The following is a 26,188-nucleotide window of genomic DNA, read 5'->3' on the forward strand; positions in this document are numbered from 1 at the left end:
TTTATTAAAGATTGCATTAGAGGGCTCAACATTGATGTCATCTTACAATGTACATAAACAAGCTTTTGCTTTTTTCTCATAAATGACCTTCATTTCAATTTATGTAAGAAAAAGTATAATTTATCAACAAGTGCATTTTTAAGTGACTTGTTTGGTTTTGAAACTGAAGGTATATTAAAATGTAGTTTGCTGATTAATGATATCAAAAATAGACCAAAACAACAACTGCTTTCAGTGACCCAGAGTTTGGGATTCTTGAACTTTGCATTTGAAACAAGCTGATTAATGTTTGTAAATGACAAAGGTTTGGGGCTGCCATTTTCAAGCTTTTCTTTGCAAGTAATTTGGGATGTGGATGGTCTTGATTCTCAGTAAGTCAGAAGTTAAGTTGACAAATTGTCACTGTATTTTTGCTTTTTAATGTTGGCTTTTGAGATATTAGATTCATCTTGATGTTCTGTGTAAGAATTTTGATTAGGTAAACACAGTTTTTGGATCTGATGGAGATCACGACAGAACTTTGCAGAAGTATCATTTCAAAGACGTCAGAATCTGAGTTCTGTCTTGGTATAACGGGTGTAAATTACACAAGGGATGACTGTGAATTTTAAAAGTTATAGTGGTCAGAACCACCACCACCTAGCCTTGGTTGCAGTACTGATTATGCCTGCCTGAGTCATGAGCACATTCGTTTTCCACGAAAAGAAAGCATGTTTAGATAGTTACACTATTTTTTGATTTTTCAAAAATCACAGTTGCCTCTACCAACTTAAACCCCATGCTCCAAATTCCAGAAGTTGACGAGCCCTGATTGGGACTAACGTAGCTTGAGATCTGAATTGTGTGACTCCAGATAAGTTACTCAACCTCTCTAAACTTCAGTTTGCTTTGCTGTAAAATGTAGAGAATATTGTACCACCCACCTCACAGGGTTGTTGTAAGTATTAAGTAGTACTTACCATAATCACTTAGTAAATGGTAGCTGCATTATTATTACTACATTTAAAAATACTCACCTGTTTACTTGTCCACTTTGCCATAAGACTGTAAATTTCTGGAGCCCTTGACTTTTTCATATTTGCATCTCCAGTACCTGCCTAGAGTCTAATGTAGTTGTGATTCACTGTTTGCTGAACTGAATAAATCAATGTCCATCCAAAAGGAAAACAGATATATCTAGCAGAGGAACACCAGAAAGGGAACTAAAAGGGCAAAGGGGAAATGAAAAGGCTTGTTGCAGGTATTACAGACAAGCTCAATGAGCCTTCTTTTCTGGGCCTTGGTCCTGCTCCCCTCTAGTTGGTCTTCCACCATGCCAGATAGGCCAGCTGGGCCTAGAGCAGAGAGAACATTCCTTCAGTGTTTCACTAATGGACTCAACATTGAAAAACCCAACTTTTGTGATAAATTAAGTTGTATTGGGTGCTAACTTTTCATTAGTCTTTGCCACACTTTTTGTTGAGCTAGGGATAGCAGTGAGTGTCCATAAGTGACATGTATTGTAAGGCTACATTATATGGGGATTATGCTTTTGGTATTTATTCAAATCCAGCGTCTGTTATCTGAAGACACCATTTTTTGCAGCTTTATTTTCCAGGTCCTGTGAATAACAGGACACTTATTTTCTTGGCTACTTTGTAAAGTTTTAAAAAATGTGATGTTTGGCTGGGCGTGGTGGCTCACGCCTATAATCCCAGCACTTTGGGAGGCCGAGGTGGCTCACTTGAGGTCAGGAATTTGAGACCAGCCTGACCAACATGGCGAAACCTGTCTCTACTAAAAATACAAAAATTAGCTGGGTGTGGTGGCGGGCGTCTGTAATCCCAGCTTCTTGGGAGACTGAGGCAGGAGAATCGCTTGAACCCAGGAGGCAGAATGAGCCAAGATTGTGCCATTGCACTCCAGCCTGGATGACAGAGACTCTGTTTCAAAATAAATAAATAAATAAAATAAAATATAAAATAAATAAATAAATGTGATGTTTGTTGTATATCCCCTGCGTCTCTACTATTGGAAATCATACGTACCTCTTTTTGTTTTTAATTTTTTTTCTCTTTTTCTCCCCCTCTGTCTCTCTTTTGTTTGTTCGTTTTTTAACACATACAGGCTATTATACCTTCATTAATGAGAGCAATGGGTATATGAGAATATGTTTAAATTCACGTATTGCTGCATTTGCCAGCAAGGACCTAGACTCATTATTGTCATAAACTAAAGTTGTGTGTGTACGTTATGCATATTTACATTTAAGCAGATTGAAGCTGAATTTCCATTGACCATCTCATTGCAGTGTACCTTTCTGGCAATCATGTTTTGATTATTTTCAAATGTATTATTCTATTGCAAATAGATCATATCAAGTGATATTCAAGAATAGTGACCATGAAGTACTGCTTATAAAATATTTATATGAAGACTATTTCTTGATTTTACTTCTAGGACATTCTTCTAAGTTTTTTTGTTGTTGTTGTTTTGAGACAGGGTCTCCCTCTGTAACCCAGGCTGGAGTGCAGTGGCATTATCTTGGCTCACTGTAACCTCCACCTCCCAGGCTCATGTGATCCTCCCACCTCAGCCTCGTGTGTGTGTGTGTGTGTGTGTGTGTGTGTGGTAGAGATGTGTGTGTGTGTGGTAGAGATGGGGGTCTTGCCATGGTGCCCAGCCTGGTCTCAAACTCCTGGTCTTAAGTGATCCACCCACCTTGGCCTCCCAAAGTGCTGGGATTACAGGCATGATCCACTGCACCTGGCTGGTTCTTTTAAGGTTTTAGTATTAGAAGAATATCTTTAATATAGGAGTGCTTTTACCTTATGGCTTAGTAAAGGCTATAAGTACATTCTTTTGTATTTACAGTTTTCTAGGCTACCAGGAGTTTTCTCTATGTATAGTATTTTTTGCTTTAATATCTGATTCTGTTTTTAGAAGTCTTTAGAAATGTATTTATTGAATCTTCTAGTTGTCTAGGTAAAATCCAATTTTATGTGAATCAAGTTAGAGATTATATTTGTAAAAGAACTTTTGCCGGGCGCAGTGGCTCACACCCGTAATCCAGCACTTTGGGAGGCCGAGGTGGGCAGATCACGAGGTCAGGAGATCGAGATCATCCTGGCTAACACGGTGAAACCCTGTCTCTACTAAAAATACATGGTGGGCGCCTGGGCATGGTGGTGGGCACCTGTAGTCCCAGCTACTCGGGAGGCTGAGGCAGGAGAATGGCTTGAACCTGGGAGGCGGAGGTTGCAGTGAGCTGAGATTGCACCACTGCACTCCAGCCTGGGTGACAGTGAGACTCCGTCTCAAAAAAAAAAAAAAAAAAATTGTTTTTTTTTTGCAAATAGTAACATTTTATTTAAATATCTGTTACTATTTGTGATTTATTTCCTTCCTTTTTAGTGGATGATGCTGGCAAAATAGAACATGACGGTTCTTCTGGAATGACCATGGACACAGAGTCGGAAATTGATCCTTGTAAAGTGGATGGCACTTGCCCTGAGGTCATCAAGGTGTACATTTTTAAAGCTGACCCTGGAGAAGATGACTTAGGTAAGAAGTGTTTAGACATTATACATCCTCATCCAAATGTTTCAGCCTGATTACTTTTGGGTTATTTAGATTGAGAACATTTGGAGTCTCTTCTGAAGTAAGTTTTATATAAGAATTCCAATGTAGTAATAGCAAAGTTTGTAAAAATTAATAAGTATGTAAAAAGAAATAGGTGGAAATGAAGTTTTCAAATAAATTATTGAAGCTGTCTTCTTCCCTGATAGGTGGAACTGTAGACATTGTGGAGAGTGAGCCTGAGAATGATCATGGAGTTGAACTGCTTGATCAGAACAGCAGTATTCGTGTTCCCAGGGAAAAGATGGTTTATATGACTGTCAATGACTCTCAGCCAGAAGATGAAGATTTAAGTAAGTAGGTGGCCTTTTTGTGGGAGAAAATTTTATGTTTCTGGAGCTTTTAGGTGGCCAGGGTTTGCAATAAGTAGCATTATTTTAGAGATTATTATGCTACTACATTCCAAGGGAAACATCAGTGACTCTTTTATATATGCTTATGATGTTGCTTTAAAACCAAGTTATGGTGAAAGCCAAGAAGTAACTGATTCATTCAACAAATATGTATTGAGTGCTTACTACGTGAAAGCTATGTTCTAGGTATGTAATATTTGGACCTTCTTTCCATTTTGTCTATTAACTGAATTCAAATAAAAACGTGTTTCCTGTGATCTCTGTAAACCTGGTCACAGAAGTTTTTTTAACTTTCTACTTAGATGTTGCTGAAATCGCTGACGAAGTTTATATGGAAGTGATCGTAGGAGAGGAGGATGCTGCGGCAGCAGCAGCAGCCGCCGCCGTGCACGAGCAGCAAATGGATGACAATGAAATCAAAACCTTCATGCCGATCGCATGGGCAGCAGCTTATGGTAAGTTGCCCAGCAGCTCTTAGCATTGAAGAAGTTGGTTCTTGAACATGAATCCATGATTGAAAAATGGTTTCTGTGGTCTTAGGTTTCAGAAGTCTGAAGTACCAGTATCCTGTAAGGATTATTTGAATTGAATTAAAGTCTACTTTTTGTCTTTATTTTTAACAGGAATTTCCTTCATGTGAATATTATGTAGAAGGGAAGTACTGCAAGAAGTACACAGGCTTTCAGGCTGAAAGTTTTCATCTTGATTATGTTTTTCCCATGACTTTTTCATTTTGGGAGATAACAAGGGAGTCCATGGGGCAGAAATGCTGACATGCGTTTTTTAGCTTTGGAAGCTAGGCGTTTCCTACGGTCTCGCGATAATAAATGTGCTCATAAAACCCATGACCTAGAATGGGGAATTTCTGTCATTCATGAGTATCATGGCTTACTTTTCGTTGTTGTAGTTAATAAAGAATTCCTAATTCTTTAAAATTTATAATACTGTATAATTTTGTTTTTTAATACACATTGTTAGGTAATAATTCTGATGGAATTGAAAACCGGAATGGCACTGCAAGTGCCCTCTTGCACATAGATGAGTCTGCTGGCCTCGGCAGACTGGCTAAACAAAAACCAAAGAAAAGGAGAAGACCTGATTCCAGGCAGTACCAAACAGGTGAGGGCGCACGAGTTCCATGGCGCAGCGTGCTCTGCGAGCTCTCAGAGGAAACTCTAGTATGTATCCACAGGGGTGTCACAATGGCATTTTAGCTGCTAGACCATAGATAGCTTTGTCTATTGAACTTGAAAATATAATTTTCAGAATTCAGTGATATTCATGAATGATTTCCTTGGATAAAAAGAAACAGGACGTGGCTGAAACATGGATGAGAAAAATTGAAAACTTGGAGATTTTTATGTGTACATGGAATGAAATCCCTCAAATATGTTATAAGCATTAACTTTTTAAATAAATTAATATATTTAGAGAATCTATGTCAGCATAAAGCAGGCATAATTTACCGAGCAGCAGGATAAGTACTTTAGTTCATATGACATTCCTATTCTTGTATGATGATTTGCATATTAAAAATTTTATGGGCATATATAAACTTTGCTGTAAGTTAATGTAAGTTATGTTTTTTGGAATAAACAGTGGAAATTTTTGTCACCAAAGTTTATTTTTATGAATAATTTTCCACCAGTTTATTTACTTATTTTTTTTGAGGCAGAATCTTGCTCTCTCGCCCAGGCTGGAGTGCAGTGGCGTGATCTCAACTCACACTGCAACCTCTGCCTCCTGGGTACAAGTGATTCTCCTGCCTCAGCCTTCCAAGTGGCTGGGATTACAGATGTGTGCCACTGTGCCCCACTAATTTTCATATTTTTAGTAGAGACGGGTTTTCAGCATGTTATGTTGGTCAGGGTGGTCTCGAACTCCTGAGTTCAGGTGATCTGCATGCCTCGGCCTCCGAAAGTGCTGGGATTACAGGTGTGAGCCACCATGCCCAGCCAATTTTCCACCAATTTCTAAATTGCTATAGGTTTAATCACTAATTGATAAAAGTTACATATTCATTAATTTTATTAAACTAGAGGGAGTGAAGGTGGTACAGTCCTCATGAATGAAGTTTCCAGACCATTTTCTGTATGACTAGGTTGCTATATCTCTTGTGTTGAAAAACAGTAGAAGGAATGTTAAGTATCAAATAGTCCAATTTAGGAGTCCTTGGCCAACAGTGGTCAGAACCCACACTTTACATTCGCAAAGAAACTGCAACAGAACTTGGTTGAGCACTCATACTCCTTTCTTTCCCTTTTTTAGCAATAATTATTGGCCCTGATGGACATCCTTTGACTGTCTATCCTTGCATGATTTGTGGGAAGAAGTTTAAGTCGAGAGGTTTTTTGAAAAGGCACATGAAAAACCATCCCGAACACCTTGCCAAGAAGAAATACCGCTGTACTGACTGTGATTACACTACCAACAAGAAGATAAGTTTACACAACCACCTGGAGAGCCACAAGCTGACCAGCAAGGCAGAGAAGGCCATTGAATGCGATGAGTGTGGGAAGCATTTCTCTCATGCAGGGGCTTTGTTTACTCACAAAATGGTGCATAAGGAAAAAGGAGCCAACAAAATGCACAAGTGTAAATTCTGTGAATACGAGACAGCTGAACAAGGGTTATTGAATCGCCACCTCTTGGCGGTCCACAGCAAGAACTTTCCTCATATTTGTGTGGAGTGTGGTAAGGGTTTTCGTCACCCGTCAGAGCTCAAAAAGCACATGAGAATCCATACTGGGGAGAAGCCGTACCAATGCCAGTACTGCGAATATAGGTCTGCAGACTCTTCTAACTTGAAAACGCATGTCAAAACTAAGCATAGTAAAGAGATGCCATTCAAGTGTGACATTTGTCTTCTGACTTTCTCGGATACCAAAGAGGTGCAGCAACATGCTCTTATCCACCAAGAAAGCAAAACACACCAGTGTTTGCATTGCGACCACAAGAGTTCGAACTCAAGTGATTTGAAACGACACATAATTTCAGTTCACACGAAAGACTACCCCCATAAGTGTGACATGTGTGATAAAGGCTTTCACAGGCCTTCAGAACTCAAGAAACACGTGGCTGCCCACAAGGGCAAAAAAATGCACCAGTGTAGACATTGTGACTTTAAGATTGCAGATCCATTTGTTCTAAGTCGCCATATTCTCTCAGTTCACACAAAGGATCTTCCATTTAGGTGCAAGAGATGTAGAAAGGGATTTAGGCAACAGAGTGAGCTTAAAAAGCATATGAAGACACACAGTGGCAGGAAAGTGTATCAGTGTGAGTACTGTGAGTATAGCACTACAGATGCCTCAGGCTTTAAACGGCACGTTATTTCCATTCACACAAAAGACTATCCTCACCGGTGTGAGTACTGCAAGAAAGGCTTCCGAAGACCTTCAGAAAAGAACCAGCACATAATGCGACATCATAAAGAAGTTGGCCTGCCCTAACAATACTTCTACAGAACGTTTGTAGAGATATTGGCCTTGAAGTAGAAAATTCATTTTAAAGCCAATCAGTCTCGTTCACATACAATACTGTATATTGATTTATGCTGTGTACAAATAGAATTATTGCTTCTAGTTGACTTTTTTTAATATACATTTTGTTCAGTAGTGTGTTCTGAATTCTATTCAGTTTGTTTAATAAATGGGGAAAACTGGCAACATGCTAGTTACTTTTAATAAAGTAATCCCTGATTCTATACCGAAGTTTTATATCTTAGAATTTTATATTTATTTAAATATTTACCTTGCTTACCTTGATGGTACTCTTCTAAGACCATTAACTTAAGGTAACTTTATATTGGTAACTCTTAAAGTATTCATGTTGACTCATTTTTTTCCCCATACATTTCTCACAATAAAATTGTCAGAGACATCTACTAATATAAATGGGAGATTTTACAGTCAGGTCTAATTATCATAACATGGAAGTCATTTACTTGTCTTGCTTAATATTTTCAGACCACTTGACAGTGAAAGTTTCCATTTGAGCTTTTGCATCCCTGGCTTTGCTGAGTAAAGAGCAGTGGCTGGGTTTGTGTTTACTTTTCAAATATACTTCTTTTAGCTTTTTTTGGATTATTTACATCTTTTGTCAGCATAGCAAACTTTTAGAAAACCTTATTGAAAAATTGTGCTTGATCATGTTGTATTTTGATTATTCTGTCTGTGCGGCTTCGTCTTGGAATGGTTGTGTGCTACAAATGACACTTACTGAGGACTGCATTTTGGAATCTCCTAGAGGTAACTCATGGCTTATAGGATCTTTTGCAACTTTATGTATGTAAATGTACCCTGAATTATATATATACACATATATATCATGTACCTGTGTGTATTGCTTATTTTACATATTTATACACACAACCCCAAGTAGTAGTTGTTTAAAATCTATAATGAAAAGTATTAAATTTACAATAACATGAAAGATCCAGGGATGCATGAGAGAGCATTTTGTAAGTCATGCTCTTCAGAGAGACTACTCAGGTGAAGAATTAGAAGGAAAATAAGGACACTAGTATTTTTAAAGAGTAAAGATATTTTCTTTTAAATATCTTTGGTAATTGAAAAATAGAGGTTAAGATGTTTCTAGGTAGAATGTTTTCATACAATTTCAGCTCCATGTCTTTATATTTTTCTGAAAAGAAAATGAGTATCCAGACATGACTCCCACAGTTCTCTTTGAGAAGCCTGAGAGGGAACTCTGTCTTACCTAGTGAGGGGGATGGAAAAGAAGCGATGGCTCTGTGGACCAGAGAACGGGTGCTAATTATGACTTCACACTCGGCAAGTTCAGGCCGATCTGGTATTTCTCAGTTACAGTTAGCAAACTTTAAAAACTTAAGACTCAAGTTGGCTTTGATTAAAAGGTAAAGATGTGTTTTAAGTGGATAAGGAAAGTCTGAGGCCTTATTTGGAACATCACTAAGTCTTCCACAGGTTTTTTTTGGTTTGTTTGTTTTTTAAGACGGAGTCTTGCTCCGTTGCCCAGGCTGGACTGCAGTGGTGCGATCTCAGCTCACTGCAACCTCTGCTTCCCGGGTTCAAGCAATTATCTGCCTCAGCCTCGAGTAGCTGGGATTATAGGCGCCCACCACCACACCCGGCTAATTTTTTATATTTTCAATAGAGATGGGGTTTCACCATCTTGGCCAGGCTGGTCTTGAACCCTGACCTCGTGATCCACCTGCCTCGGCCTTCCATAGTGCTGGGATTACAGGCGTGAGCCACCGCACCCAGACACCACATAGGTCTGAGTCATTGTCATACATTCATAAAACAAACTCGGTTAATTAGAACTTGGTTATGTTAAGATGAATCTTGGAGAACAGAAAACAGTTTTTGGGGTCCCTTCAGTTGGCTATTGGTCTGTATGCATCTAGCACATTGTAGGAGATTTAGAAATTGTCTTCCCACCCGATAGCTGCCTTGTCACCTCATTATGGTGCTCCATCCCCTGTGTGCTTAGGTTTTTACCTTTCATCTTTCTCTTTGCCATTGATGTTTGTATTCAAGAGTTATATTTTTAGGGTTAAGAAATAAAAATATTTGGTGTTTGGCAAACCTCTGAAGTGCTAGACTGATTTAGTCTAGTTTTAAACCAAGTGCTTTAGGCAGGTGTGAACTCCAGCCCAAATGCCAGTCAAAGTCAAGGCATGGGTTTTCCTAGCCTATCTTATAGGAAATTCCTGTACCTTCTTGGCCCCCATAATGTGCTTTTTTTTTTTTTTTTTTTTAAAAAAAAACTAACTTACAATTTTGTGATCCATGATTCATTGCCCTGCGATTCTTGAAAGCTCTGTCTGTTTTTTTGTGAGAACCTTTAAAATCTCCCTTAATTTTTATTTTCCCAGAAATAATGTAAAAACACTTAAATGAAAGTGGAAATGTATTAATTTTAAATCCTATAAAATTAATACAGAAAATATAAATGATTGGGTCATTTAACTATATTTTTTTAAATAAACTGAAAGATAAAGAACACAACACTTCACACATTTTATATTTCTCTTACATACTCTGGAATCATACACAGTTCTTTTCTTTTTAAAGCACAACATTAAAACCTTTAAAAGGTATTTAAGGGTTTGGTCAAGTGAATATGATAAAACATACTTGTCTGTATAAAGAGAAAATGAAATCGTAGTCACTGTTATGTACTGACATTAGTTACAACCTAGTTTTAATTCTTAAAACAATTTTGATTAGCAAAGCTAAAAAAAAAATGGATGTTTCAGTTAAATGTTTTAAAGAGGTACAGATTTTTACAAGGACATAATATAAGTTATTGTTCTGTAGAAATACCCTATTAAATATTGTATGTCCCTCCCTCTGTACACTTTGTAAAGAAAGTAAAATACATAAAAAGAAAATCATATAGGGATGTGTGACATTATTGTAATTGTGTACTTGAGAATAACGTGCAAAAATAAAAATCAGAATATTTTCCTGTTATTGAATGTTTAGTCTATTTGATACCAGTACTAAGTTAATGCTTTTTCTTAAGGAAAAAAAAATGTACAGTTTTTGTAAACCTAATAAACATCAAAAGCAGTGGATTGTTTTCATCCCCCCATTTCTTAATTTCTTTTTCACAGCAGTGGAATGCAAAGTGCTTGATTGCTTTGAATTTTGTGACTCAGATGCAAATACTGGTAATATTTCAGTTCTGTGAATTTGCAAGTAATATTTCAGAGAAGTTAAGAGGTGATTGGTGAGTCCTTTGATGAGCATGTCCTTGGAATTCATTTTTTCTTTTATCTTCATAAAGGATTTGTTTTATTAGCATCTCCAATTCCCCTGAGATAAATTACTCATGCATAAAGTGGTTTTTGAGAGCACTTAAAGTTCATTTCAGTATTAATTTACAGCATATTTAATCAGTGGGGACTGTTACCATCTCCACAACAGAAATCACGCGCTCGAGTTACCCCACTGTCCCCAGTTTAGAGGACTAGTAGATGCTAACATACTAGGGAATGGTCATTGCCACAGTTAAAAATCGGCAGTTAAGTAAATGTCAGGAGTCAAAAGAGATAGAGTTGTGCCATCTTTGATTTTATAGACAAGATTCTGCAGTTCTTCCAACTGTATGAACAAATGTTTGCCTAATAGTTGAAACAATAAATTAAAATTTTAGGTAAATGTTGAAGGGAATGTGGTGAATGTCACTGTCCAGAGCCATAAATCGGGCAAAACCATACATAGCATGCTGAAAAACTTTTGTAATGGAACACCCAACAAATGACACCTAACCTGTCTGTGATCCAACAAGTCAGGTAACATGCTGCTGTATTTGTATTCTCTGGGAATCTCAGTATTAATAATTTCATTTCCCACAAATTCTAGCATTCGTGTAAGGAAAAACGTGGCTAATCAATATCTTAAAGGGGCAGTCTTTCAGAGCAGTGGTTTTCAAAGTGTGGCCGGGCAGCATTGGCAGCATCTTAATCTCCTGGGACTTTGTTAAAGATGCAAATTCTCAGCCCCACCCTAGTCCTACTGAATTGGGAAACTGGCGTGGGGCCCAGCAATCTTTGTTTTAACATGTTCTCCAAGTGATTCTGATGCCCGTTCAAACTTGGGAAACACTTTTAGAGCACTTGAGGAACGTAAAAGATGACTGGTTCAGCATTTTGTGTGGTAGATAAGAAATTATCACAAAAAATCAGAAATGAACAGTGAGAGAAAAATAGGACCCCAGACAGTTTATACCTTCCATTTGCTGTTTTAAAAGTGTGAGCCTGCCAAGTCAACAAGTATGCCTTTAGCGCACATGTAAATAGCCTGCACTTCCTAAATCTTGTGTGGCCTCCCATAGTTACATTCCTCAAAGGTAAATTGAGTTCAGAGGAAGATTCAGCATTTATGAGAAGGGTTGAAAGAGAGAGAGAGAGAGAGAGAGAGAGAGAGAGTGTGTGTGTGTGTGTGTGTGTGTGTGTGTGTGTGTGTGTGTGTGTAATTGGCCCAGGGTTACTTAAGTAAATCATAACCATTTTGCCACATTCTGTAACTGTTTAGTTAAGGTCAAATTAAGTTTACCCTATGGATTTTGTTTCATCTTTTGTTTCGTGTATATACTGTTTGCCTTTTTCATAAAAATCTTGGATTTGTTATATATTGTTCCTGTTATTTTTGACATCTTTGCTATTGTAAATAAATTACTATTTTGTTTTAAGTTACCCTAGTGGAGTGTTGGCTATAGACAAGGTATATACTCGAAATGAGGAGACTTAAATCACGCAGTTAATGAATTCCCAACTTGTTCGAAGCTGGAGGTGATTCGACTCCCTTCAGTGGTTCAACACTAATAATAGCACCAAGGAACATGTCACTGGTGCATATAGGCGTAGCATCTGTACCGACTTGGATTTCAAAATCATGTTCTGACCTCTGCGATGGAAATACTCAGTCCATGAAGTTTGAGGTCAAAATCAAGAATTACTTTCCTTTACTTGGTTTTTCCTATTCAGTTGGTCTCCCATGTTACTTGTATTGCTGGTATTGGTGGACACAAAGGATCTGGCATTACAGTGACCTGTCGAGACTGTAAAGCCACTAGGAGACTTGGCTACTAAAAACCTGCTCAGGACTTCTAGATGTCATTTGGCTATGTGAACTACCACAGAAGTATCTCAACACATTGACTAAAAGTATAGAATAGTTAACTAGACCTATATTATTTTGCTTTCTAAGAGGCCAGTTTCTGCTTTTAAATGCAGAACCCATTTCCTTGTCTGAGATTCTTTGAAATAAGAGGGGTATTGCAAAGCCATCTGTTGGGGTTTTGAAGGTTCTAGTCACCTGTCCTCCCCTCTTGAGTTCTAACCACATTGAAGATAGACAAGAAACCACCAATTAAGTGTGCGATTTATTCTAGTAAGGCTGGATTGGGAGACCCAGAGGCTGAGATGAGTCTGTTTCCAATCTCTTTCCCTCCCATGTAGGCCTTGACTGATGCAGCCAGTCATTTGAAGGCATGGGGCCTACCTTCCACTCCTTTGTGAGCTATCAAGAGACTAGTTCTCTCATCAGAGAAAGGGAGCATCTACTCCAGCCCTCCCAGGCTAGAACACAGGAAAAGGGGGAGAAGAGTTCCCTTACGTCATCCTAATAAAGGTTAGTCCAATTCTGGATTGCCCTCTGACATTAGCACACTAGCAACATGTGAGGTTTCCCCAGTAGCCTTGCATGTTTATGTCCACTTTTATTGATTTTTACTGTTCCCCCTTGAAGTGGTGGTTGTGGCAGACTTTCTAAAGTTCCTTTCTCTCTCAAGGCAGTATGCTTTGGTTGTTCTTCAGAAAATTAATTTTTAAAGGGCAAATGTACCTACTATACAAAGATGGAAATCTTGCAAGTTATTTTTATTGCATGCTTTTGTAACAAAAATTGGGAAAATGATCACCCACAAGGCCACCACCTTTATTAAAGGGATTGCTTGTCTTTGTTCTCTTCTAATTTTAGTCCATACACATAAATCTTTTATCTGTCTTGTAACCACAATATCAATTCTACTCTGGGTTCAGAGATTTTCTTTTCAAACATCAAATGTAATTCACGTGTCTACACCAGTATATGGGAGAGTTCGTTCCCCTCAACCTTACAAACAGTGGGTGTTACAGCTAATCTCACAGGTTAAAAAAATAAAGAATATGTCATTGCTGTTTCAATTTGCTTTGACTGGACTCCTAGTGGGGTTTAATACTTGTGTGTATATAATAGCACTTTAAGTTGTCGCTCTGATAAACTGCCTATTCAAATCCTGTGCCCCATTTTCTATTTGGAGTTCTTTGTACATTAAGCCTATTAACTTTCTAATACATTTGCTGCATATTTTTGTAGTCCATGATTTATCTTGTTATTGCTTATGTAATCTTTTCATATATAAAAATTTTTAATATTTGTGTAATCAAATGTTTTTTTTTTTTCCCTTTATGATTCCTAGTGTTTCTTGTTCTGCTTAAAAAGGTCTTTTCTATCGCAAGGTTCTACAAATATATGCCTAGATTTTCTTCCTATATTTTTATTGTTTTGTTTGGATTATGTAATTAAAATTATTTTGTTTAGCAGATCCAATGGTGATTTAAAAAATTATTTTGAAAAAAAATTACCTGGGCAAGGTGGCACGCACCTGTTGTCCCAGCTACTCTGGAGACTGAAGTGGGAAGATAGCTTGAGCCCAGGAATCCAAGGCTATGGTGAACTATGATCGTGCCACTGCACCCCAGCCTAGATGACAGAGTGAGACCCCATCTCAAAAAAATTTTTTAAAAATATATTGTTTGGTAGGGCATCTAATTTCTGTTTTCTCTTGGATAGAGAGCCACCTATTCCAGTACTGTTTATGAAGTAAGTCACCCTTTACCCTCATGAGCTGAAATGACACTTTATGTGGTCATCATATATATCCTTGGATTTATTTCTGAAGTCTATTTTGTTTTACTGATCTGTTTGTCATTTTTATGCCAATGCCATATTGTTTTTCTCACAATACTCTGGTGAACCAGAAGGCAAGTCCCTCTTTAGTTCTATTCTTTTTCATAGTTTTCTTGACACTTATTCCATAGGAACATGAAAATCATTTTACCCAGTTTCCCTTAAAAGCCTCATTGGGATTTTTGATTCAGATTGCATGCATTTTTTTTGTTTGTTTTTTTGAGATGGAGTCTCACTCTGTCGCCCAGGCTTGAGTGCAGTGGTGAGATCTCGGCTCACTGCAAACTCCACCTCCTGGGCTCAGACGATTCTCCTGCCTCAGCCTCCCGAGTAGCTGGGATTACAGGCATGCTCCACCACGCCCAGCTGATTTTTGTATTTTTAGTAGAGACGGGGTTTCACCATGTTGGCCAGGGTGGTCTTGAACTCCTGACCTCAGGTATCCGCCCGCTTCGGCCTCCCAAAGTGCTGGGATTACAGGCGTGAGTCACCACCTCTGGCTGAGACTAATACTAATTAGTTTGCATATTAATTTAACTCTAGCTCTAAAAAATAAACTTGGAAATTTTCTACAATCTCCAATAGTTTAAAAACTGGAAGCATGATCTAATCCTTGAAGATCAGATAGAACTCAGTTGTGAAAGCATTTGGGTCTGATGCCTTTTTATAAATGGTAGGTCTTGGGGCCAGGCGGCGGTGACGCACGCCTGTAATCCCAGCACTTGGAGGGCGGATCACTTGAGGTCAGGAGTTGGAGACCAGCTGGCCAACATGGTGAAACCCCGCCTCTACTAAAAATACACAAATTAGCTGGGTGTGGTGGTATGCCCGTGGTCCTGGCTACTCTCCGGGAGGCTGAGGCAGAATTGTTTGAACCTGGGAACCTGAGCAGCGTTGCAGTGAGCCAAGATCGCGCCATTGCACTCCAGCCTGGGCAACAAGAGCGAAACTCCGTCTCAATCAATCAATCAATCAATAAAATAAAATGGGAGGCCTTTACTTTTCCGATCTCTTCTACATTAATTAGCCCATGAGCTTCTCTTCTTAAGATTTGGTATCTTTGAAAATCATCCATTTTCTCTAGATCAATACTTCTCACGTATTAATGTGCATATGCATCATCTGGGGTATGATGTGAAAATGCTCATTCTGATTCAGTGAGTCTAGAGTGGGGCTTGTGATTGTGCACTTCCTGCAAGCTCCCTGGTGATATTGATGCTGTGGACCATGGACCACGTAGCCCTGGAAGAATTCAGTGGTTCTCAATTTCGGTCATAGAATCACACGGGGCAGCCTTTGAACTTCCCAGAGCCCGGTGGGAATGGGTCTCAGACAGTAATTTTTCAAGTTCCTCAGGTGATTACAATGTGTAGCCAAGATTTGAACCACTCTTCTAGATTTGCAGTTTATTGCCATAGAGATACAATATTTTCTTACTATTTAATAGTCTTATTTTATTCTCTTGCATTTCTGGTTGCATCTCCTTTCTCATCTTAAATGTTATATGTTTTGTTTTCTGTCATATTTCTTTTTTTTTTTTTGAGTCGGAGTCTTGCTCTGTCACCCAGGCTGGAGTGCAGTGGTGTAATCTCAGCTCACTGCAACCTCTGCCTCCCGGGTTCAAGAGATTCTCCTGCCTCAGCCTCCAGAGTAGCTGGGATTACAGGCGCACGCCAACATGCCTGGCTAATTTTTGTGTTTTTAGTAGAGATGATGTTTTACCATGTTGGCCGGGCTGGTCTCGAACTCCTGACCTCAAGTGATCTGCCTGCCTCAGCCTCCCAAAGTGCTGGGATTACAGGTGTGAGCCACTGTGCCTGGCTCATATTTCTTTAAGTGGCTTTCAGAGGTTTTGCTATTTCATAGGTAGTGTCAAAGAAACTGCTCTTTTGTTTATATTTTTTGGTTTTCTACTTAATTTTATCTTTCGTTGTTACTTTTTTCTTTTTTTTTTTTTTTTTTTTGAGACAAGGTCTCACTCTGTTGCCAAGGCTAGAGTGCAGTGGTGTGATCACAGCTCACTGCAGCCTCGACCTCCTGGGCTCAAGTGATCCTCCCATCTTAGCCTCCTGAGTAGCTGGGACCACAGGCACGCACCACCATGCCCAGCTAATTTTTGTATTTTTTTTTGGTAGAGACGAGGTCTTGTCATGTTGCCCAGGCTGGTCTCAAACTCCTGAACTCAAGCTATCCACCTGCCACCCCCTCCCAAAGTGTTAGGATTACAGGTGTGAGCCACCCTGCCTGACCTATTTTCTTTTCCTATTTTCTTCTGGTATATTTTACTTTCTAATTAAAATGTCTGATGCTTCGTATTTCATTAATTTTCATTTATTTTTAAAGGAAATCCTTGAAACCTGTATATTTCCTTTGGTATACAACTTTAGCTATGGGCCATTGTATATGAGTTATCCTTTTTTGTATTCTAGATAGTTTTACATCTGTTTTGATTTCCTATTTACAGTAGAGTTTAACTTTCAAGTAGTAAACATTTTTATTAATCCCTTTAGCTTTGATCTCTAGTTTTGTTGGTTTGAGTTCAAAGTATGGCCTGCATAACCTCTACATTTTTTTTTGGAATTTTTGAAGTTTTCCTTTTCGGCAAGACATAATTTTTTTGAAAATACAACACAGATATAACATGTATCTTTACATTTATAAGTATAAACTTACAGATAAAACTGAGCTTGTTGATTATTCAGATCCTTTATATCCTATATCCTTGCTTTTTTTTTTTTACTACTTGAGTTTTTTTGTTTGTTTGTTTTTGTTTGAGACAGGTTCTCGCTGTGTTGCCTAGGCTGGTTTCAAACTCCTGGGCTCAAGCGAACCTCCCACCTAAACCTCCCAAAGTCCTGGGATTACAGGCATGGGTCACCATGCCTGGCGACTATTTGATTTTTAATTTTTGAAAAAATATCAAAATATCTCACTATAAGGGAGTTTTATAGAGTTTCCTTGTACTTAAAGTTTTGCTTTATGTATTTGGTTTCTATCGATTTTTGTTTCATAGATGTTTGACAGATCTTATTTATGATTGTACCTTTTACAGGATATTTTTGTCCTCTTTAACGTATTTGGTCTTGAACTCTACTTTGATATGTGTTTTCTATTTCAATCCTTTCTTATGTCTTATATTAAAAATTCTCATGTTATCATAATTTAGACATAAGTGTACACTGCAGAATTTTTGGCTACTGCTGTTTCTTGTCCGTTTCATCTTTCCCCATTTGACATCTCTGTGCTGAATAAATTTTCATTTGGTTGACGTATACTTCGTTTGTTCCTTCATATTTGGTGTGTGGGTATATATTCTTTCTAAAACCTTGACTACCCCAAAACATCTATTTTTGCCTTGACAAATGATCTTAGTAGGTATAAACTTTTGTTCACAGTCTCTTTTCTTTCAGTTTATAGATGTTTCATTGTTTTCCAACTTCAGTGTTATAAGAACTCCAATGCCTCTTCCTTTGTTTCCTGAAGTTCATATGAATTTTCCTTTGTCTTTGGAACTCAGAAAGGTCACTAGAATCTATCTAGGGGTGTGTGCGTGCGTGTGTGTGTTTGTGTGTACTTCTAATCACATCTGGGATTTGTTATTTGCTGATTCCTTTCTTTCTGTTAAGTCTCTCTTCAGCTAAAGAAGTTTTCTTACATCTTGTGTGTAATTATTACTTATACTGGCATTTTGCTTCTTCGGGAATTCCTATTTTTCACATATAACATCTCCTGGATTTGTCTTGTCATCATAAAATGGCACCAAGAAGAAAGAATCCCTTTAATCCCGTGCCCCAGCATGTGATCATTATTGTACCGAACAATTTAAATGTTTGAAACGGATGTCTCTTGAAGAGAGAAGCAAGGTATGTCCCCAGTGGTGGGATTGCTGAAAGAAAAGAAGCAAGAGAGTGATAGTCTGTAAATGTGCAGCCTGTCCTTATGGAGTAACAGTGCTCCTGATTTATTTCTCACTAGTAGAAGGAACTTCAGCCAGAAATTTCCTGTCATAGAATAACAGCATTCTGAGTACCTTCTTTGCCTCAACTTTAAATAAAGAAGCATGTAAAAAAGTCTTAATGCTAGGTACACAGTGCTGAATAAGAGTTCTCCATCTCTTCCTTTCCCTGTACGTTACACATTTTGTTAAATGAGAAAGAATGAGAGCACTGTTGTAGCAGACATCACCATTGTCCCTGAATGTCATTCCTGATCTTATTCAAATTTAACATATGTGAACAAATGTGAACCTGAGAGAGCCAATCATTCAAGATGGATCCCCAGTGGCTAACTGGGCCTAAATTTAAAATAGATATGAACCAACTGGTATAGGAAAAAAAAAAAAAAAAAAGGAAAAAAACTGTAAAAATAAAACAGAGCCAAGCAGCCATTTGCTGACTAGAGGTCACCCATATCCTCTGAATTCCCCCTAAATCCACACCTCTGTTCAACTTTGTGACTCCAGAACTCACCTGAATCAACTAATCAGAGCATACCTGCCTCAGTCAATCAGGGCTCAGCTGTATCAACCGATCAGAACTCAGCTTCACTGACCAATCAAAACTAAGTTTCAGTCCTTTATTTGCATGAACAGACCAGATTGGGAACTTGGCTGAGAACTTTTGCTATGAGACCCTAACCCTCTTTTTGTTCTCTGGAAAACACCTTTGTTTTACAGGGAAGCCTTCCTCTCCCTAGTTTGCAAACCATGCACTGAAATAAAGTATCTTTCCTCCAAATTCCCTTCCAGAGAACTTTTGTTCACATGTGCAATGCTAAGCTTTGTTTCAAAATGGACCAATTTACACTCTTCACAGCAAAATTGGAAAATATTGAGTTTTGGTGAGGATGTGCAGCAATGAGAACACTGTAATATTGGCACACTTTTAAGTTTTGCCAATTTTGTGCATGTAAAAGAATATTACATTGAGATTTTAATGAACATATCCCTAATTATGAATAATATTGAGCATCTTTTCACATATTTATTGGTTATTCACGTTTCCTCTTTTGTGACAAGCCTATATCGTTTTTTTTTGGCCTATTTTCTATGAATGGTCCATTTCTATTGGATTGCTTACCTTTTTCTTGTTGATCCATAAACATCTATATCTCTATCTATCTATCTATCTATCAATCAATCAATCAATCATCTATTTTAAGAGACAAGGTCTCACTATGTTGCCCAGGCTGATCTCGAACTCCTGGGCTCAATCAAAGAGCTGGGATCACAGGTGTGAGCCACCATGCCTGGCCCCTTTATATAGTCTTGATATTAGTCCTTTGTCACTTATATGTAATTTTATTTATTTAGTTAGTTTTTGAGTCAGGGCCTTGCTCTGTCACCCAGGCTGGATGGAGTGTGGTGGCGCAGTCTCGGCTCACTGCAACATCTACCTCCTGGGCTCAACCACCCCTCCCACCTCAGCCTCCCGAGTAGCTGGGACCACAGGTGCATGCCACTACGCCTGGCTAATTTTTCTGTTTTTTTCTTTTTTGGTAGAGATGGGGTTTTGCCATGTTGCCCCGGCTGGTCTCAAACTCCTGGGCTCAAGTGATCCTCTTGCCTTGGCCTCCCAAAGTGCTGTACAGGTATGAGCCACCACACCTGGCCATACATGTTAATTTTAAAATCTCTGTAAATATCTTCTCTTGGTCTGTGGCTTGCCATTTTACTCTATTGTGTCTTTTGATTAACATAAGCTCATCATTATAACATGGTAAAATTGATATCTTTTCCTTATGATTAATGCTTTATGTGTCTTAAGAAATCCTTCCTGATAGTAATGAAGTTATTCTCTGATATTAGTTTTTTAAAGCTCTGTAGTTTGACTTTTCATACTTATGTCTTTAATCCACATTGAATCAGTTTTAGGATATAGTGTGAGTTAAGCATTCACTTTAACTTTTTTCAACTTCAACTTCATACAGTTCAACTCTTTACTGAAAAAATCAATACTTGCCTACTAATTTGCAGAGCCAGCTCCGTGATATATAAAATATTCCTATGTATGTGGATCTGCTTCTAGGATCTCTGTTTTGTTCCATTTGTCATTTGTCTTTCTCTGTAACTATACCCCATAACTTTTTTTGTGGGGGCGGGGGAGGATGGAGTCTTACTCTGTCCCCCAGGCCAGAGTAAAGTGGTGTAATCTCAGCTCACTGCAACCTCCACTTCCCGGGTTCAAGTGATTCTCCTTCCTCCGCCTCCCGAGTAGCTGGGACTACAGGCGTGCACCGCCATCCCCGGCTAATTTTTGTGTTTTTAGTAGAGACAGGGTTTTATCATCTTGGCCAGGCTGGTCTCGAACTCCTGGCCTTAAGTGATCTACCCGCCTCAGCCTCCCAAAGTGCTGGGATTACAGGCATGAGCTAGCGCACCTGGCCCCATCATGGCTTTTTAAAACAATCTTTACTGGGTATAATTCACACACCATAAAATCCAACCATTTAAGGTATACAATTCAAATTTTAGTATATTCACAGAATTGTCCAACCATCAACATGATCTAAGTTTAGAATATGTCATCACTCTCAAAAGAAATTTCATACCCAGTACTGGGTGCGGTGGCTCACACTTGTAATCCCAGCACTTTGGGATGCTGAGGCAGGCAGATCACCTGAGGTCAGGAGTTTGAGACCAGCCTTCCCAACATGGCGAAACCCCATTTCTACTAAAAATACAAAAAATTAGCCAGGTGTGGTGGTGGGCATCTGTAATCCCAGCTACTCAGGAGGCTGAGACAGGAGAATCGCTTGAACTTGGGAGGTGGAAGTTGCAGTAAGCCGAGATCGCACCATTGCACTCCAGCCTGGGTGAGAAGAGCAAAACTCCGTCTCAAAATAAAAAATAATAATAAAAAAAAGAAATTTCATACCCATAAGCAGTCACTTCCCACTCCCCACATCCTCCCAGCCTCTGACCTCCACTAGTTTACCTTTAGTCTCTATAGGTTTGCTATGCTGGTTACTTCATATAAATAGAATCATACAATATATGCTGTTTTTGACTGGCTTTTTTCACTTAGCACAATGTTTTCAAGTGTCATCATGTTGAAGCATGTCTCAGTACTTTGTTTCTTTTTAATGGCCAAATAATATTCCATCGTATGGATATACCACATTTTGTTTATCCATTCTTCCATCAGTTGATGGACATTTGAGTTGTCCCACCTTTTGGCTATTATGAAGAGTGTTGCTGTAAGTATTTGTGTACAAGTTTTTGTGTGTACATGTTTTCACTTCTCTTGGCCACGAACCTAGAGGTGAAGTTGCTGACTCATATGGTACCTTGACTTTTAACATTTTTAGCAATTGCCAGACTATTTTCCAAAACAGTTGCATGATTTTACATTCCCATCAGCTGTGTATGAGGGTGGAAGGATCACTTGAGCCTGGGAAATTGAGGCTGCAGTGAGCCCTGACTGCACCACTGCACCCTAGCATGGGCGACAGAGTGAGACCCTGTCTCAAAAAAAGAAAAAAAAGGAGAAATATTTGTTAGGCCTTCACATTGTATCCTGTATGTCTCTTGCACTTTTCAAAACATATTTTCCATGTTTTAGGTCTCTCCATGCTTCATTCTGGATAGTTTCTTTTGACCTGTCTTCTAGTTCAGTAATTTCATTATGGGCTACATATCATCTCTTAACTCTGCTACTCCTTTTTCTACCCTTCTCAGTCTTGTTTCTTGCACTCGGAACCATTATTTTGAGATTCATCTCTATTGCTGCATATATCAATAGTTTATTCCTTTTAATTGCTGAGTATTATTCCACTGTATGGATACAGCACAATCTGCCCATTCACCTCTTGATAGCCATTTGGATTGTTCACAGTTTTGAGCTATTACATATAAAACTGCCATGAACATTTATATATTTGTGTGGACATAGGTTTTCAATTCTTTGGGGTAGGTGGAATGACTAGTTTGTGTGGTAGGTATATATTTAATATTTTAGACATAGCCAAACTTTCCTACATAGTTGTACCATTTTACAATTCCACCAGCAGTGTTAACAGTTGCAGTTGCTCTACATCCTCACCAGCACTTGTTATGATCAGTCTTTTAAACATTTTAGCCATTTTAGGGTGTATATTGTGATATCTCATTGTGTTTCTATTTTACTTTTAAATAATAAAGAGTAAAATTGACCTATTTGGTGTACAGGTCTGTATTTAGAAGATAACACATAGTAAAATTGATGCTTGTTTTGGTGTAAAGTTCTATGAGTTTTAACAAATGTATAGATTTATATAACCTCTACCACAAACTGGATATGGAATTCCATCGTCCCCAAAATCTCCCTTAGGCTGTATCTTAGTAATTACACCCTCATCCCACCTCTAAGCCCTGGCAAACAGTCATCTGTTCTTCATCACTATAGTTTTCCCTTTCCCAGAATGTCGTATCAATGAAATCATACAGTATATAATCTTTGAGGGTGTCTTCCTTCATTCAGCATAGTGTCATTAAGATTCATCTATGTAGTTGCATGTATCAATAGTCTGTTCCTTCTTATTGTTCAGTAGTAGTCCATTATAAGGCTATACCACAATTATTTATTCATTCACCCATTGAAAGGCATTTGGTCACATAAAAAGCTCCTGCACAGCAAAGGAAACAATCAGCAAAGTGAAGAGACAACCCACAGAATGGGAGAAAATATTTGCAAACTACCCATGTGACAAGGGATTAATAGCCAGAATATATAAGGAGCTCAAACAACTATATAGGAAAAAGTCTAATAATCCTATCCAAAAATGGGTAAAAGATTTGAATAGACATTTCTCAAAAGAAGACATACAAATGGCAGACAGGCATCTGAAAAGGTGCTCAATATCACTGATCATCAGAGAAATGCAAATAAAAACTACAATGAGATGTTACCTCACCTCAGTTAAAATGGCTTATATTCGGCTGGGCGCGGTGGCTCACGCTTGTAATCCCAGCACTTTGGGATGCTGAGGTTGGCGGATCACCTGAGGTCTGAAGTTTGAGACCAGCCTGACCAACATGGAGAAATCCCGTCTCTACTAAAAATACAAAATTAGCCGGGCTTAGTGGCAGGCGCCTGTAATCCCCGCTACTCAGGAGGCTGAGGCAGGAGAATCACTTGAACCCCGGAGGCAGAGGTTGTGATGAGCCGAGATCGCGCCATTGCACTCCAGCCTGGGCAATAAGAGTGAAACTGCATCTCAAAAAAAAAAAAAAAGCTTATATTCAAAAGACAGGCAATAACACATGCAGGTGAGGACATGGAGAAAAGGGAACCCTCATACACTGTTGGTGGGAACATAAATTAGTACAACCACTATGGAGAACAGTTTGGAAGTTCCTCAAAAGACCAAAAATAGAGATCCAGCAATGGATCTCTACCATATGATCCAGCAATCCCACTGCTGGGTATATACCCAAAAGAAAGGAAATCTGTACATCAAAGATATATCTGCACTCCCACGTTTGTTGCAGCACTGTTCAGAACAGCTAAGATTTGGAAGTAACCTAAGTGTCCATCAACAGGTGAATGGATAAAGAAAATGTAGTACATATACACAATGGAGTACTATTCAGCCATAAAAAAGAATGAAATCCTATCATTTGCAGCAACATGGGTGGAACTGGAGATCATAATGTTAAGTGAAATAATCCAGGCACAGAAAGACAAACATTGCATGTTCTTACTTACTTGTAAGATCTAAAAATCAAAACAATTGAACTAATGGACATAGAGAATAGAAGGATGGTTACCAGAGGCTGGGAATGGGAAGTGGGGGGATTGGGAGGAAGGTGGGGATGGTTAATAGGTACAAAAAATAGAAAGAATGAATAAGACATACTATTTGACTGCACAACAGGGTGACTGTAGTCAACAATAATGGTACATTTTAAAATAATTAAAAGAGTGTAATTGGGTTGTTTGTAACTTAAAGGATAAAGTCTTGAGGGGATGGATGCCCCATTCTCCATGATGTGCTTATTTCACATTGCATGCCTGTATCAAGACATCTCACGTACCCCACAAATATATACATCTACTCTGTACCCACAAAAATGAAAAATTAAAACATTTGTTAAAAAAGTAAAAAAAAGAAAGGCATTTGGGTTTCCTTTTTTTCACAATTATGGTTTGAGCTGCTATAAACATTTACGTAAAGGTTTTTGTGTACATAAGTTTTCATTTATGCAGGGTAAATACATGGAAGTGGGATGGCTGGGTAGTGTGGTAAGTATATGTTCAACTTTTTAAGAAACTGTCAAAATATTTCCTAGAGCAGCTATACCATATTGTATTCTGATCAGAAATATATGAGAGTTCCAGTGGTTCTGCATCCTTGTCAGCACTTGGTATTGTCAGTTTTCTTTTTTAGCCTTTTTTTTTTTTTTTGAAAGAGGGTCTCACTCTGTTGCCCAGGCTGGAGTGCAGTGGCATGATCCGGCTCACGATAGTCTCTGCCTCCTGGGTTCAAGTGATCCTCCCTACCTCAGCCTCCCGAGTAGCTGGGTCTACAGGTGTGCGCCGCCATGCTTGGCTAATTTTTTTGTATTTTTTTTTTAGAGACAGGTTTCGCCATATTGCCCAGGCTGGTCTTGAACTCCTGAGCTCAGATGATCCACCTGCCTCGACCTCCCAAAGTGCTGGGATTACAGGCATGAGCCACCACACCTGGCCTTTTTTAGCCATTTTAATGTGCATTTCCCTAATGACTAGTAATGTTGGGCATCTTTTCATATGCTCACTTATCACATATCATTTTTGGTTTAATACATTTTACTCATTTTCAGTAGGCTTTTTTTTTTTTTTTTTTTTTTTACTGTTATGAGTTTATTATCTGGATACAAATCCTTTGTTGGGTATATGATTTGCAAATATTTTCTTCTAGTTTGTATCTTGCAAAAGTTTTGGCTTTTATTAGTCTGTTATTAATTCTAGCTAGTATATTTCATCTTGGACACTGTAATTCTCATCTCTTGAAGTTTGATTTGGGTCTTTAAAAGAAATCTTCCATGTCTTAACTTTTTGAACATGTGAAATACTGTTATAACTCTTAATGTTCCTTGTCTACTAATTCTAACATCCATTCATTTAGGTGTTGGTTTTGATTGATTTATTCCCCACCCACCCCCCTATTTTGGGTTGTATTTTCCTTCCTTCCGTGCATAGTAATTTTTTTTTTTTTTTTTTTTTTTGAGACAAGGTCTTGCTCTGTCACCCAGGCGCGATCGTGGCTCATTGCAGTCTTGACCTCCCAGGCACAAGCGATCCCATCTCAGCCTCCTGAGTAGCTGGGACCACAGGCATGTGCCATCACACCTGGCTAATTTTTAAAATTTTTGGTAGAGATGAGGTCTCACCATGTTGCCCAGGCTGGTTCTCGAACTCCTGGGCTCAAGTGAGCCTCCCACCCTGGCCTCCCAAAGTGTTGGGATTACAGGCATGAGCCACAGGCGTGTGCCTGACCTGTGCCTAATAATTTTGGATTGGATACCAGACGTTATGAATTTTACCTTGTTGAATGTTTGATAATTTTTATTCCCATAAACATTCTTGAGCTTTATTCTAGGACACAGTTAAGTTACTTGGAAACAGTTTGATCCTTTCAGGTCTTGCTTTTAAAATCTGTTAGGCAGGACCAGAATCCTTTAGGATTAATTATTCCCACAACTGACCCAAGACTCTTCTGCGTACTCTACCAAATTCTCTGCGCATTTTGAGGTTTTCCAGTCTCGTTAGTGGAAACAGTCCGTTTCCACTTGGCCCTGTGTAAATTCTC

The 26,188-nt window shown here is 38.6% G+C and overlaps 1 protein-coding gene across 26 annotated transcripts in view; it reads left to right on the plus strand.

Moving 5' to 3' along the window:
* ZFX (zinc finger protein X-linked) overlaps window positions 1-12,159 on the plus strand; it is a 133,842-nt gene extending 121,683 nt beyond the window's left edge. For all 26 annotated transcript variants that reach the window (XM_054544416.1, XM_063721359.1, XM_063721349.1 and 23 more), the window contains 5 exons: window positions 3,394-3,543; window positions 3,768-3,911; window positions 4,274-4,426; window positions 4,950-5,090; window positions 6,240-12,159. In XM_054544416.1, coding sequence (XP_054400391.1) covers window positions 3,394-3,543; window positions 3,768-3,911; window positions 4,274-4,426; window positions 4,950-5,090; window positions 6,240-7,423 — 1,772 coding nt within the window. In that variant the 3' untranslated portion in view covers window positions 7,424-12,159. The remainder of the gene's footprint in view (window positions 1-3,393; window positions 3,544-3,767; window positions 3,912-4,273; window positions 4,427-4,949; window positions 5,091-6,239) is intronic.
* The last annotated feature ends 14,029 nt before the right edge of the window (window positions 12,160-26,188 follow it).

Source organism: Pongo abelii, chromosome X (assembly GCF_028885655.2).
Source record: "Pongo abelii isolate AG06213 chromosome X, NHGRI_mPonAbe1-v2.0_pri, whole genome shotgun sequence".
Classification (NCBI taxonomy): Eukaryota; Metazoa; Chordata; class Mammalia; order Primates; family Hominidae; genus Pongo; species Pongo abelii.